The sequence below is a fragment of the Phacochoerus africanus genome, chromosome 3 (genome assembly GCF_016906955.1).
Source record: "Phacochoerus africanus isolate WHEZ1 chromosome 3, ROS_Pafr_v1, whole genome shotgun sequence".
Lineage (NCBI taxonomy): Eukaryota > Metazoa > Chordata > Mammalia > Artiodactyla > Suidae > Phacochoerus > Phacochoerus africanus.
Window position 1 is genome coordinate 161,414,201 of NC_062546.1, and position 14,651 is coordinate 161,428,851.

The 14,651-nt window shown below is 38.7% G+C and overlaps 1 protein-coding gene across 6 annotated transcripts in view; it reads left to right on the plus strand.

Moving 5' to 3' along the window:
* MYO1B (myosin IB) overlaps nt 1-14,651 on the plus strand; it is a 190,520-nt gene that overhangs the window by 89,250 nt on the left and 86,619 nt on the right. For all 6 annotated transcript variants that reach the window (XM_047773096.1, XM_047773098.1, XM_047773100.1 and 3 more), the window contains exon 4: nt 1,076-1,170. In XM_047773096.1, the coding sequence (XP_047629052.1) occupies nt 1,076-1,170 (95 nt within the window). The remainder of the gene's footprint in view (nt 1-1,075; nt 1,171-14,651) is intronic.

Here is a 14,651-nt window from a genome sequence, read left to right on the forward strand (position 1 = left end):
ATGTGGGATCTGAGCCTCATCTGTGACCTACACCACAGCTCACGGCAATGCTGGATCTTTAACACACTGAGCGAGGCCAGGTTCCTAGGCAGATTCATTTCTGCTGGCTAGTGAATTCTTTAGGACTGTTTTTTTCCACCTCTTAAGATACTCAAGGTACTACCACCCTCTTGAGATCCGTGTCTGGTTCCACAATATTTTGCACATATTTTTTTCCTTGCACTTAGCTATTTTCTGTTTGTATCTCTCTCCCCTACTTTTGGCTGAGAGCTCATGAAAAAAGGGCTGAGTCTTAATTATCTTTATATTTGTAGTGTGTGCTTCACATAAGGTAGACTTAATAAGTACTTGTTGATGAATGAATGAGAAGAGGTGCTTCACCTGTTTTAAGTACTGTATCTTATTGTCAAAGTTATTTTTCTATTAGCTAGAAGGGACAGAATTTACCTTATTAGTAAGTTTTGAGGAGGGGAAGGTCAGCATGAGGACTAGCCTGGCCTTACTTGATAGGCGGCCTTTGTCAATCATAGGAGGCCTGGGCTGGACAAGAACCTCTAGTACCACTAGCCTCCAGTGGCCCATAGAGTTTCAGTCATCTCGTTTGTGAAGGCAGTGGTCTTACATTTACCTTAGTGATGGTAAGATCAGCTATTTGGTAATATTGGAAAACACTTTCCTAATGTTGGGAAAAAAATCTTTCACGTTCTTTTGAAACTCCTATGGATCATCCTGAAAATCTCCACATTGTGCGGTCATGCACATGTGATGTAAAATTTTTTTTCCTTGGTTCTCTGACTTGCCCAGATTTTAATAAAAGGAACCATGAATATAGCACATGGATTAAATAAAGCATATCTTTAGAGTACATGTATTTTTAGAATAGAAAATGCATAGAAGAAGGTCATGTGGGCCACAAAGAATGGATGATTAGTTACTTAAAAAATTTGAAGGAAGTATATAATGTGGTATCTCAGCTTTCTGTCTAGAGCCTATCAGTGACTCTTTTAAGAGCCTGTCATAAACACATGATAATGAGCTGAAGTCTAAGGACATTTTTCTCCATCCTCCCCTGCAGCTTTGCCCTGTCAGATGAAGCATACAGATCCCTAAGAGATCAAGATAAAGACCAGTGTATTCTGATTACTGGGGAAAGTGGAGCAGGAAAAACAGGTAAGGCCACTGGACAACCTTCCTTTCTCCTCTAGAAGGTAAGTGCAGCACAGAGGGGGCAGGTGGGGCCTGATTAGCATATAAGTTCCCAGGGCTCCTTTGCAGGAAGTAAGTGATTAGGATCATGGAATGTTCTCAGAGAAGAACTGACAACATCTCTCACGTAAAGAAACAGGCACTAATCAAAGGGGTTCCACAACTAATGTGGGAGTCTCTGGATTCTAGACCTTTCTGTGCAGTTCCTGTACTGCCAGGTCTTTTCACCAAGGTCTGTGAGGCCTCACCGCTTCCCTAAGGAATGCCAAATTATTTGGGTTTGGGGAGGCTTATCTCCAGTAAAAAGTGAGGGGGGTCACCAGGAACATGCTGGGTTTCACTCTAGAGAAGTCTTCTTCTGGAGTCTGAAGAATTGAGATTTTGTATATATTTTTATTTTTATTTATTTATTTATTTTTTTTGTTGTTGTTGCTATTTCTTGGGCCGCTCCCGCGGCATATGGAGGTTCCCAGGCTAGGGGTCGAATCGGAGCTGTAGCCACCGGCCTACGCCAGAGCCACAGCAACGCAGGATCCGAGCCGTGTCTGCAACCTACACCACAGCTCACGGCAACGCCGGATCGTTAACCCACTGAGCAAGGGCAGGGACCGAACCCGCAACCTCATGGTTCCTAGTCGGATTTGTTAACCACTGTGCCACGACGGGAACTCCTATATTTTTATTTTTAATTTATTTTTTAATTTTTTTTAAGGACCACGCCCTCTGCATATGCAAGTTCCCAGACAGGTTGAATTGGAGTTACAGCTGCTGGCCTACATTTGAGCCACAGAAACGCCAACTCTGAGCCATGTGTGCCACCTATACCACAGCTCGTGGCAACACCAGATCCTTAACCCACTGAGTGAGGCCAGGGATTGAAGCTGCATCTTCATGGACTCTAGTCAGTTTCCTTTCCTCTGAGCCACAATGGGAACTCCCAGGATTTTTGTATATATTTTTAGATAGGCTGGCAACTTCCTCATAAAACAGCCCCTCAAATGGAAAGATTATGCTTTTTTCCCTTTGTGGTTTTAATGAAAACAATTTGAATGATTGATGGTCTTGAGTGAGAAAATGATTTTACAAGTGGTGCCCAGCTACCTGGAACAGGTCCGAAAGAACTGTGCTCTCTGAGTCCAAACTTAGAACCACTGTTGTCAGTTGGTTCTTTGATGGAACTGACGAGTCCATGAATGAGGAGGATAGTGTTCGCATAACTGTTTTATCTTCAAGATATACTTATTTAATAGACAAGACTGTGATAATTGGTAACTTCTGCTAGTTTGCCAATGTGGAATTTCAGTGTTACAACTTTGCTTGGCTATTTAGTTATCAGTTTAATAAACTTTGCTTTCCTGATGATCAAGAGAAGAAAAAAAATTCCTTGTGGATATTTCAGTCAATTAACTGAAAACATTTTGTTCATGAGCCCATAGTTAGATTTGGGCGTTTAAAGTCTCCCTATCTGCTCTGAATGGCTTTTCTTTCTGCACCAGTTTCTTCTTCCTCTTTCTTAAGCAGTACCTCCTCCGTACCCCCACAAAGTAGCTGAAGAGAGATGAGTTAGATAGGTGTGTCCACCTCCCTTCCTAGAGCCTCTGGAGACCTGGCACACTGTCTCTCAGCAAGGTTATGCAGGTTCTAGGCTTTGGATGGGCAGAAATGGGGGGAAAAAGACTGGCATGTAAAAATCTAAGGTAGGAGTTCCCATTGAGGCACAGTGGTTAACAAATCCAACTAGGAACCATAAGGTTGAGGGTTCGATCCCTGGCCTTGCTCAGTGGGTTAGGGATCCGGTGTTGCTGTGAGCTATGGTGTAGGTCATGACGCGGCTCATGTCCGCGTTGCTGTGGCTCTGGAGTAGGCCGGTGGCTATAACTCCGATTAGACCCCTAGCCTGGGAACCTCCATATGCCACGGGAGTGGCCCTGGAAAAGGCAAAAAGCAAAAAAAAAAAAAAAAAGTCTAAGGTAACAGAGGATAGTCTCACATAATTGGAAGGGATTTTAGTTATAGACCATCTAATGTAAGGTTCTCTCCCGGGGCAGCCAAACTCCTCCTTTTGTGGTGATGGTTGGTCCACTGCTTTGTAAGGCAGCCTACTAACTTCGTCATACGGGTTTGGCTAACAGAGTTCCTACTTACCTAGAGTTGAATTTGGCCTCCACCCATTCGTCTTTTAACTCGGTAGTCTGGAACCTTGCCAGAGTAGCCTGCTTTCTCTTCTACAGGACACTCAATTATTTGAAGTCATCCATCATATCTTCCTAGGGCTAAAAATTCTTTCTCTTCAAAAATTTCTCAAGTGACACACATTCATGTATTCATGCAGGAAATAAGTTCTGAGTACCCATTAGGAGAAAGGTACTATAGTAGGTACGGGTGGTACATTGGTGAGCCATGCACCATCTGTGTTCTTACCAAGTTTATAGTCCAGTAGAGGAGATAAACAATAGCTCTAGGCTATATATGTACATACATCTAAGTGCGTATGCCTGTATACATAGAATTTATGTACAAAACATTAGGTGCAATGAAGTGTAGTGAACATTAAGTGAAGTGTATAAGAATATATAACAGGAGGATCAAATCTCGTTCTCAGACTCCTCACTATCATGGTCATATTCTGGAATCATCCCAGTTTGTCAGTATGCTTTATAAAATTGCACACCAAGAAGTACACAATACCAAGAAATAAACAATACTTTAATGTTTCATGAACATGAACTAGCTTTCCATTTGTAAATTTCCTTCATCTATATCTCATCATTTTCAGTGTACAGGTCTTTCACCTCTTGGGTAAATTTATTCCCAAGTATTTTATTGTATTTTAGGTTATAGTGGAACTATTACCCTCTTAATGTGGATATTAAGCTTCTTATTTATGTAGTACATGTATCGATTCATATTGGTCTTTTTATCAGCAAGATGTTGTAGGTTTTTTTAGATATTAACTTCTCTTATGTTAGATGGAAAAAATCGAGTATTATTCAAAAAAGTTATTTTAAGCTTATTTTAAGCCAGGTATAAGATCCTTTTCACAGACATCAGAATGACCTGTAAAACTAAAAACTGGATCAAACCCTCCTTGGCCTGTTGAAAATTTTTTTTTGATTTACCTTATTGTGTGTATGGTGAAAAAACTACTCTCTTAGCAACCTTTACGAATACAGTACCTTGTTAACCCTAGCCACCATGCTATACATTAGATCCCTAGAACTTTTCTTATAACCGGATGTTGGTGCCTTTTGACCATCTTCACATAGCTCCATTTCCCCTTCTCCTCTCCATACCAATAATCTATTCTGTTTCCATGAGTGCTTCTTCTTTTTTTTTTAAGATTCCATATATAAATGAGATCATTTAGTATTTGTCTTTCTCTGACTTATTTTAGTTAATACCCTCGGGTTCATCCATGTTGTTGCAAATGGCAGAATTTCCTTCTTTTTTTGGCTGCACAATATTCAACTGTATATACACACCACATTTTCTTTATTCATTGACCCACGGACAGACACTTTGTTTCCATTTTTTGTCTTGTAAATAATGCTGTGATGAACTGGGATCCATTTTTTTTTGTCTATTGTAAATAATGCTGCAGTGAACTGGAAATGCAGTTCTCTCTTCAAAATAGTAATTTTGTTTACTTTGGATATATACCCAGAAGTGGTATTGATGGATCGTGTGGTAGTTCTATTTTTAATTTTTTGAGGAACCTCCATACTGTTTTCCATAGCGGTTATACCAATTTACATTTCCACCATTAGTGCACAGGGGTTCCTTTTGTCCACATCCTCTCCAACACTTTATCTCTTGTGTGTTTTGGTATTAGCCATTCTGACAGATGCCAAGTGATATCGCATTGTGGTTTTGATTTGCATTTCTCTGATGATTAAAGATATTAAGCATCTTTTTATGGGTCTGTTGACCATCTCTATGTCTTCTTTGGAAAAATATCTATCCAGGTCTTCTGCCCATTTTTAAATAGGACTGTTTGTTTGTTTGTTTGATGTTGTGTTGTGTGAGCTATATATATGTTTATGTGTTTATTTTTTAATATATGTATTTACATATTTTTTTATATGAATCCCTTTTTGGTCATATTATTTGAAAATATTTTCTTCCATTCAGTAGGCTGCCTTTTTGTTTTGTTAATCATTTCTCTTGCTGTGCAGAAGCTTAATGTAATCCCACTTGTTTAGTTTTGCTTTTGTTGTTTATGCTTTGGGTGTCATATCCAAAAAAATGATTGCCAAAACCAATGTCTAAGAGTTTACTCCTATTTTTTATTTTAGAAATTTCACGATTTCACGTTTTCCATTTAAATCTTTAATCCATTTTTGAGTTAATTTTTGTGAGTGGTATAAGATAGGGGTTCAATCTTTTGCATGTGAATATCCAGTTTTCCTAACACTGTGTATTAAAATGACCTCATTTTTCCCTTTGAATATTCTTGGTTCTCTTGTCAAATATTAGTTGACTACATAAGCATGGATTTATTTATGCCCTCTTAATTCTGTGTAATTCATCTATATGTCTGTTTTTATGCCAGTGTCCTACTATTTTGATTTCTATAGCTTTGTAGTATAATTTGAAATCAGGGAGTGTGATACCTCCAGCTTTGTTCTTTTTCCTCAGTGTTGTTTTTGCTATTTGGGGTCTTTTGTGCTTCCATACGGATTTTAAGTTGCTTGTTCTGTTTCTGTGAAAAATGCCATTGGAATTTTGGTAGGGATTATGTTGAATCTGTAGATAGCGCTGGATATTATGGATATTTTAACAATATTAATTCTTCCTGTTAATGAACATGAAATAGCTTTCCATTTGTTTGTGTCACTTAAATTTCTTTTGTCAGTATCTCATCACTTTCAGTATACAACTCTTTCACCACTTGGGTAAATTTATTCCAAGGTATTTTATTGTTTTTGTCGCTATTGTGAATGAGATGGTTTTCTTTATTGCTTCTTTAGATAATTTATTGCTAGTATAAAGAAATGCTACTGACTTCTGTATGTTGCCTTTATATCTTGTGACTTTACTGAATTAGTTTATTAGCTCTAATAGTCTTTTTGGTGGAATCTTTTGGGTCTTCTCTATACCATGTCACGTGTGAACATGATGCCATCTGATGCCTTTTATTTCTTTTTCTTGAATTGCTCTGCCTGGGACTTCCAGGATGCTGTTGAAAAAGAGGGGGAAGAGTTGTCTTGTTCCTGATCTTAGAGGAAAAGCTTTCAACCTTTTCACCACTGAGTGTGATGTCAGTTGCGTGCTCATCACTTATGATCTTTGTTATGTTGAGGCACACTCCTTCTTTACCCAATCCGTTGAGAGTTTTTATCATGAAAAGATATTTAAGTTTGTCATACTTTTTCTGGATCTATTTGAGATGATCATACGATTTTAATCTTTTATTTTATGAGGATGTGATGTATGTATTAAATGTGATGTATCACATTTATTGATTTACATATGTTGGACCATCCTTGCATTCCAAGGATGGATCTCACTTGATCATGGTGTATGATCCTTTTAATGTGCTGGTGAATTCAGTTTGCTAGTGTTTTGTTGAGAATTTTGGCACTTATGGTCGTCAAAGATATTGACCTATAGTTTTCTTTTATTGTAGTATCCTTATATGGCTTTGGTGTTAGAGTAATGCTGGCCTTGTAAAATGAGTTTGGAAGTGTTCCTTCTTTTTTTTTTTTTTTTTTTTTTTTTTTTACAAGAATTTGAGACAGATCTGGTCCTAGGTTTTTCTTTTTGGGAGGCTTTTGATTGCTGATTCATTCTCTTTAGTAGTAATTGGCCTGTTCAGATTTTCTGTTTCTTCTTGATTCTAGGAACTTACCTGTTTCTTCTAGGTTGTCTAATTTGTTGGCCTGTAATTGTTCAGAATAGTCTCTTAGGATCCTTTATTTCTGTGGTATTTGTTGAATATATCCTCTTTCATTTATAAGTTTATTTATTTAAGTTCTCTTTTTTTTTTTCTGGGTTAATCTAGCTATAGGTTTATCAGTTTGGTTTTTTCTTTTCCAAAGATCTGACTCAATTTTGTTTATCTTCTCTATTGCTTTCCTATTCTCTGTTTCATTTATTTCTGCTTTAATCTTAATTATTTCCTCAAAAAACTGTATCTTCTGCTAAGGTTGGGCTTAACGTGTTCTTTTTTTGTTTTGTTTGTTTGTTTGTTTATTTGTTTTTGAGGAGTGATATTAGAGATCTTTTTTTTTTATCCTTGCTGTATACATTTATAGCTATGGACTTTCCTCTTGGAACTTCTTTTGCTACATCTCATGAGTTTTGGTATATTGTTTTTCTGTTTTTGTTTCCCTCAAGATTTTTTTATATAATTTTCTAAATGGTTTCCATTGCATTAAAATATTAGCCAAACCCAGTTGGCCTGTTACACAAAGTTCTGCTTGGTGGAGCCCCGACCTTCTTTTGCACCTTCCCCTCCTCTTCTAATGGCAGCTCATGCTACTTTTCATGAAAAAAACTTGCTCATTATTGTGTAAACTCAGTGTCATTATATAGTGTTTACCACATCTTTTAATTTTATTTCTTAATTTTTTTTTTTCCTGCACCTGCAGCATGCAGAATTTTCTAGTCCAGGGATTGAACCTGTGCCACAGCACCAGATCTTTAACCCACTGAGCCACTCGGGAACTCTGTCCCATCCCTTTTTGAGATTATTCATTTGAACTCTGGGTATGGGCTCTTACTTCTCTTTGCTCAGAAATTTGTGATATCTTTGGCTGATTAGAACTCTTTCTTTCCAGTAAGAACTTTTTTTTTTTTTTTTGTCTTTTTGCCATTTCTAGGGCCGCTTCTGCAGCATATGGAGGTTCCCAGGCCAGGGGTCTAATCAGAGCTGTAGCCACCGGCCTACGCCAGAGCCACAGCAACGCAGGATCTGAGCTGGGTCTGCGACCTACACCACAGCTCATGGCAACGCCGGGTCGTTAACCCATTGAGCAAGGGCAGGGATCGAACACGCAACCTCATGGTTCCTAGTCGGATTCGTTAACCACTGCGCCATGACGGGAACTCCTCCAGTAAGAACTTTAAGAGGACATTGGTATTTGGGGAGAAAGATTTTGATCCTTCTCTGTCACTAACCTGTTCTTTCTCATGAAACAGGATTTAATTCTTAGAAGCAGTACAGCTTCTTGTTTCCAGAGTGACCATTGAAGATGGTAGCAAGGCGAGCTAAAAACCATGTCCGTTGTCAGAAGTCATTTGTAATGTGTCTCATGCTGCCTGCCCCCACCCCAATCCTTTTGACTGTACTTACCAGCGTGTTCATTTCATATGTCTTTCATTTATGTAAGCAGAAGGAAGAGATGAAAATATTCCTAAGCCTATTAATTTTTTTAGATTTTTACTCATTCTTCGTCATGCCTAAAGATTTTTTTTTTTCTCTTGAGTGTCTGATTATTTCAGTTTGTTCCTAAGTGAGTCATCAGAAGTGGGTTGTGGTCACTGGTTTGATTGGTTTTTGGCCAGTTCTTCATCTCCTCTGGAACATATGTTCCAAGAAGACAGCACACCCCGCTCATTAACCATGTTAGTATATGACCTTCTCCTTCTCAGGGAGTTGTCAGCTACCCTGCTTCCTCCATCTCCCGGTGGACTCTCATACCTTCCTTATTGAAAAACTGAGAGGAGGTTGCTGTTACTGTTTCACAGGGTAGGCGTTCATTCTTTTCTGAGAAAAACAAAAACACCTTATTCCTCTGGTGGAAATCTTGTGGCACATGGCATTCATTCTTCTTTTCTATATTTTTCTCTTCTCTTGATATTTTTCTTTTTTCTTCTTCTTCTTCTTGATATTTTGCTACTCAATAACTTCTCTTGGTTTCGGTGTCCCATTCACCACTTGAAATCCTGTCATCATCCCTGGATTTTGTCCTTCCTAGTATCCCTTTGCCCTCTGTCATCAGCTGAAGAATGGACAGCTGCTTCATGGGGTCAGTGCCTCCCCTCTGGTAGGAAGCTCTGTTTACAGCACACAAGGTCAGGGGCTGCTTTAGGCAGGAGGCTGGAGGAGGGTACCACCAACACCCCAGAGCAGTACTTCTCAAACCTTCCACTGGGATCACCAGGTTCTACTTCCCTCTATCCTCCCCCCTCCCACCCCCTGCTCTGGGAGGAAGCAGGGGGTTTACAACTCACTGAGAAGGAGAAGATCCTAGGAAGGATGAAATCCAGGGATGATGACAGGATTTCAGGTGGATCCAGTTTGTTGCTGAACAGTACCAGAAAAATAAAATACAAGAATTCATAGAAAATTCAGCCCCTGATTTTTGGTTTTAGTTTCAACAGACAAAGTAAACTACCAAATTGCTACAAAACCCCTCTCAAAACCTCCTCCCAGATGTAGACAGACCAGTAGTGGGCTATGGACCAACCAACTCTTGAGTAGTTCTGGTCTTTGGACCATACTTTGAGTAGCATTGTCTAGAAGTCACTTGAAGCATTTGTGTTTTGTTTTTTTTTTTAATAAGAAATTTTTTTAAATTAAAGAATAGTTGATTTACAGTGTTGTGCCAATTTCTGCTGTCCGGCAAAGTGACTCAGTCATACGTATATATACATTCTTATTCATTGTGGTCTTCCTAGGAGATTGGATATAGTTCCCTGTGCTATACAGTAGGACTGCATTGCTTATCCGTTCTAAATGTAATACTTTGCATCTACAACCCCAAACTCCCAGTCCATCCCTCTCCCTAACCCCTCCCACGTTTGTCTAATTTTTGAGCTGTGGTGCTTCCTGGATCTCTTGATGCTTTGGTTGTGCACTGACACTAAAACTCCCGGTGCTGGGTGTTGGACACCACTCCTGAGAGCTGCTGTTTTAAAATATCCACTCAGCTACACTCTTTGGTAGCTGCTCTTCCTTTTCATTTATAGATTCCCAACTGCCTCTCCTTCCTCTCCATCCCCATAGAGGCATTTTGTGTTTTGCTTACATATCCCAACTTCTACTTGTCTTTTTTCTTGAAAGCCGTGGTACAAAAAATTGTTTCAAGGAGTTCCATTATGGCTCAGCAGTAATGGAACCAGCTAGTATCCATGAAGATGCAGGTTCGATCTCTGGCCTCCCTCATTGGGTTAAGGATCTGGCATTGTAGTGAGCTGTGGTGTAGGTTGCAAATGTGGCTCAAATCTGGCATTGCTGTGGCAGTGATGTAGGCCAGCTGGTTTGTCCCCTAGCCTGGGAACTTCCAAGTGCTGCAGATGTGGCCCTAAAAAGACCAAAAAAAAAATTGTTTCAAATTGTACTAAGATTTTCCTTGTCATTAGACTGTGGCTTTGAGTAAACCATAGACTTTGTGTTGTTTAATGCCTTTTTTTCATGGAGATTTTTTTATGAGAAAAGGAAATGATGGAAAATAACAGAGATTGCAGCACAGTGTGTGTGAGGAATTTCAAGAGAATTTTAATCTCAATTCTGCGGGGAAGAGGAATACCAGGCCATTTTTGAAATGTCACATTATCTTAGTCCCTAAAATTGCTTTTGAGTACATGTAGTTATTTGCCTTTTTGTGTTTGTGAATGAATGAATGAAAGAAGAAGAGAACAAACATTTATCGAGGGCCTAGAATATGCTGTGTACGCACATACAGTATTTCTTTTCAGTGAGAGTCTTTACTCAGTAGTGTGTACAGAACCACCATGGAGTATCAGAGGGCTCATTTTATAAGAAGTAATTAAGTTAATGAGGTTGTAAACCCCCCTTGGCAGATGATGATGTTACTGGTCTTAAACACTGGAGACGTTCTTACACCGTAGGCTTGTATAACGGCACTCAGGGAGACCGTGAACTCTTTGAATCCTTTGGGGTCCTATTTAATTTATTACTGCTGTGCTGAATAAAAAATTCATCATGTCTCATAAAAAGTGCCTAACTATTTCTAGGCAGTGAACTCACAAGTCACTACCCTGAATACAAATAGTTTGTGGAGAACCATTTCAAGCACTGATAAAGGCAGGGAGGCAGAACATGAGGGAACCATCATAACTGCATTTTTCCAAGGACATCAGAGTAAACTGTGGGCCTGAGAAGATGATCCTGATATAAGAAAGCATTATAAATTATTTGGTTTCTAATTTTACAGTTACATCAGTTTCTGGGAACTCCGCAGCCATCTGCTAAAAGAGTTATGAAGCCTGCCTTGCTCATTAAGACCCTTGGTTCTGAACCCCAGATGACCTGGTACTGCTTTACATCTGTGATAGTTTTCTGACTCTGTCAGCGACAGAGATGTCAGTGACTTACTGTAGCCTAAACATCCATGAGCGTTTTACAACACTGAGTATATCCACAGTGAAGCAATATAGCTAAGCAAGCTCAAGGCCAGAATGTAATGAGCTTTGCTTTTGTTTCTTCCTCCTGTAGAAAGGCCTCTCTTGACTCACATGTTTTATATGAATTAGCAGAGATTTTTGTGGCCAACTTTCAGAAGCAGGACAACTTCTATATAGTTGTATTTCAATGAAAACATTGCCAGTCATGATTCCTCTTGGAGCAAAGGCTGTGTTTCTCAGTGCAAGATCCATGCTTTTTGTGCCATAATTGGGGCAGTTCACAGCTGCCTGTCCAGTCAGTTTGGATGTGCTGCAGCTGGGCTGTTTTGCAGCACTGCAGAACCAAGACTGCTAAAGAGTGTTCCTCAATGTTGCAGAGTCCTTGTTTCATTGTTCACAAACTCAGCTGGCTTGATTTAGGCAGTCTTACTTCTTAGGTCACTGGACCACCAGAAAGCTCGTCCCTAGAAAACCTTGGGTATCTTCATCAAGGAGCTGGAGAGAAATAGAAGTAGATAAATGTATCAGTATCTGTGTGTATAAATGTCTGGCTCTCTCTCTATGCTATATAACATGGTTCATATGATATATATATGACACATGATATTACTTGTATCTATGAGTGCATGCATAGATACTTGGCAACTCCTGCATAAATTTATTAGCTCTAAGGAAAAAGTCAAAAAAAAGCCTTGTTTATGTTCATACCATTTCTTTCCTGACACAGTGATTGAATCCGTGTGGAGCCTGCTTAATTATAGGCATAGGTTTTAATATCTGTCCGTGAGATTCCCATCCTTTTGTCCTCATAGTTGCACATGTCTTTCATTGTTTTCCCTTTCTCATCTACCTATTGTTATATCACAGTGCTTTCTTAAATAAAGATTATTATTGTATATGAATTTATATGATTATGTATTACATAATAATATACAGTAGATATTATTCACAACCCAGTGCAAGGTACCAGAGTATTCAGAGTTAAATTATCATTCATGCCTTAACAGGAATTTAAAGTCCCCAGAATCATAAACAATTATTTACAGCCCCTTTCCATTCTTGTAGAAGTGAATTCTGATCTAGATAGTTTGATCTAGAAAAGTTTTGTTATAGGCCATTTGTCCATTGGTGCAGAATATCTTTTAAGCCCCAGATGTTCTCTTTCCTGGGGAGAAGATATTTTGACTTCAAACACTTCATATTTTGTTTGTCCAACTCAGTGAATTTTAGGATTCAAGCTACATTCAATCATATATGTGTACATAAATCTACCTATGTAAAGTATCTATGAGTTAGAGAAAATGTTGAGGTGAGAATCAGTTTTAAGCAACACTGTTATGTTTTGCCAATTTTATTTTATTTTTGCTTTATAAGGCTGCACCCACGGCATATGGAGGTTCCCAGGCTAGGAGTCCAGTTGGAGCTACAGCTGCCAGCCTACGTCACAGCCAGAGCAACTCCAGATCCCAGCCTCATCTGCAGCCTATACCACAGCTCACAGCAACGCTGGATCCTTAACCCACTGAGCGAGGCCAGAGATCTAACCCGCAACCTCGTGATTCCTAATTGGATTCATTTCCACTGCGCCACGATGGGAATTCCAGTTTTGCCAATTTTAAATGCCTGTATTCTCATGTCTAAAGTGGCAGTGCTTTTCACAATTTTGAGTACATGTGAAGAATACATCTTTTTGTCTTAAATAGAACCTTTTTATATTTTTACAACAAACATGCAACACATTGTCATTGAGACTATGGTTAATGAATTAATATATTCAGTCTACTCAGAAGTATTGCTTTGGAAAATGCTTATGCTTTGTTTTTATGCTGTGCTTGCCAAGGTCATGCTTAGTTGGTCCCTGTGATAGCCACCATGATTCAGCTAGATAGTCAAAACATGATTTGCAATATGGGCTATGATAATTTAATTCTTAGTTCTCCCCAAAATATAATATTTTTCATTCATAAGGTTATTACATACAGTTTTGATTTGGATACATATCCAAACATTTGAATAAAGTTCCACATTTATTTGAACTTTAGCCCCGAAGAGCCAAAGGAAATGAAGCAGAAAGCCTCATGGGATAATTGTTATTTCCTGGTTTTAGCATGATGAAATATAATGAAAACAGTCCTCTAAACTATGTTGGACCTTGCAACTTGTCCTTGCAGGTTTGCTTATTTTCTCTAAGGCAGTGACTATTTCATGAACTACTTGAATTAAAGACCAAGTCTTCATGTCAGGAAACAAAAATCATAAGAGCTGTCTCTTTTAGACAATGAGACTTTGTTTGGAGAAAATTACCCTTAATCCCAGCTTCCAAAAATGAATTAGTAAAATGAGCCCAGTAACAGAATTCTCGAAGATAGTTAAGAATCTGAATAGTAATAACTGAATAGTAACGACTTAGTAATAGGGGTTTTTGAAGTATAGTTAAAAACTATTGTTCTATCATCACTGGAATAAGCAGAATAGCTTGGCCTGGACTTTGAATATTTCTTGTCACTTTACCTAAAAGAAAACTTAACCTTTCTATCTAAAATACGTGTGTGTGTGTGTGTGTGTGTGTGTGTGTGTGTGTGTTTTCCACTATCTGGAGCAGTTATTTTGCTCCAGATAGTTATATCACAGTGCTTTCTTAAAGATTATTATTGTATATGAATTTATATGATTATGTATTACATAATAATATACAGTAGATATTATTCTACTGTATAAATGCTTCTGCTCTTCTAATAGTATGATCCGTAGAAACACCAGAAATTCCTGTTAAGGAAAAGGAAAATACATAATACACGTGAGAGTGTAAGTGGGGATAGGGAGCAAATAATAGTACTGCTGAGGAAGCAGGATGATGAGAAAAGAAGCCTGGAGTTGAGTTGTTTCAGAGGACAAACTGGGGGTTGGAATGCATGGGGCGATTCAAGAGAGTTGGCCTGTAGTTGGAGACCAGACGGCACAAGATGTCAGGAATTTGCTGGAGGGCAGCCTCACCTGAACTTGAAAGCCAGAGAGCCTAGAAACAAAGAATCCCTGAGTGATGGAGGAAGAGTTCTAGTTTGGACTGGTGCACCAAGAGGTCAAATGAAATGTTAATAGCATATAAACTCTTTGTCCATGGAGTTCCCATT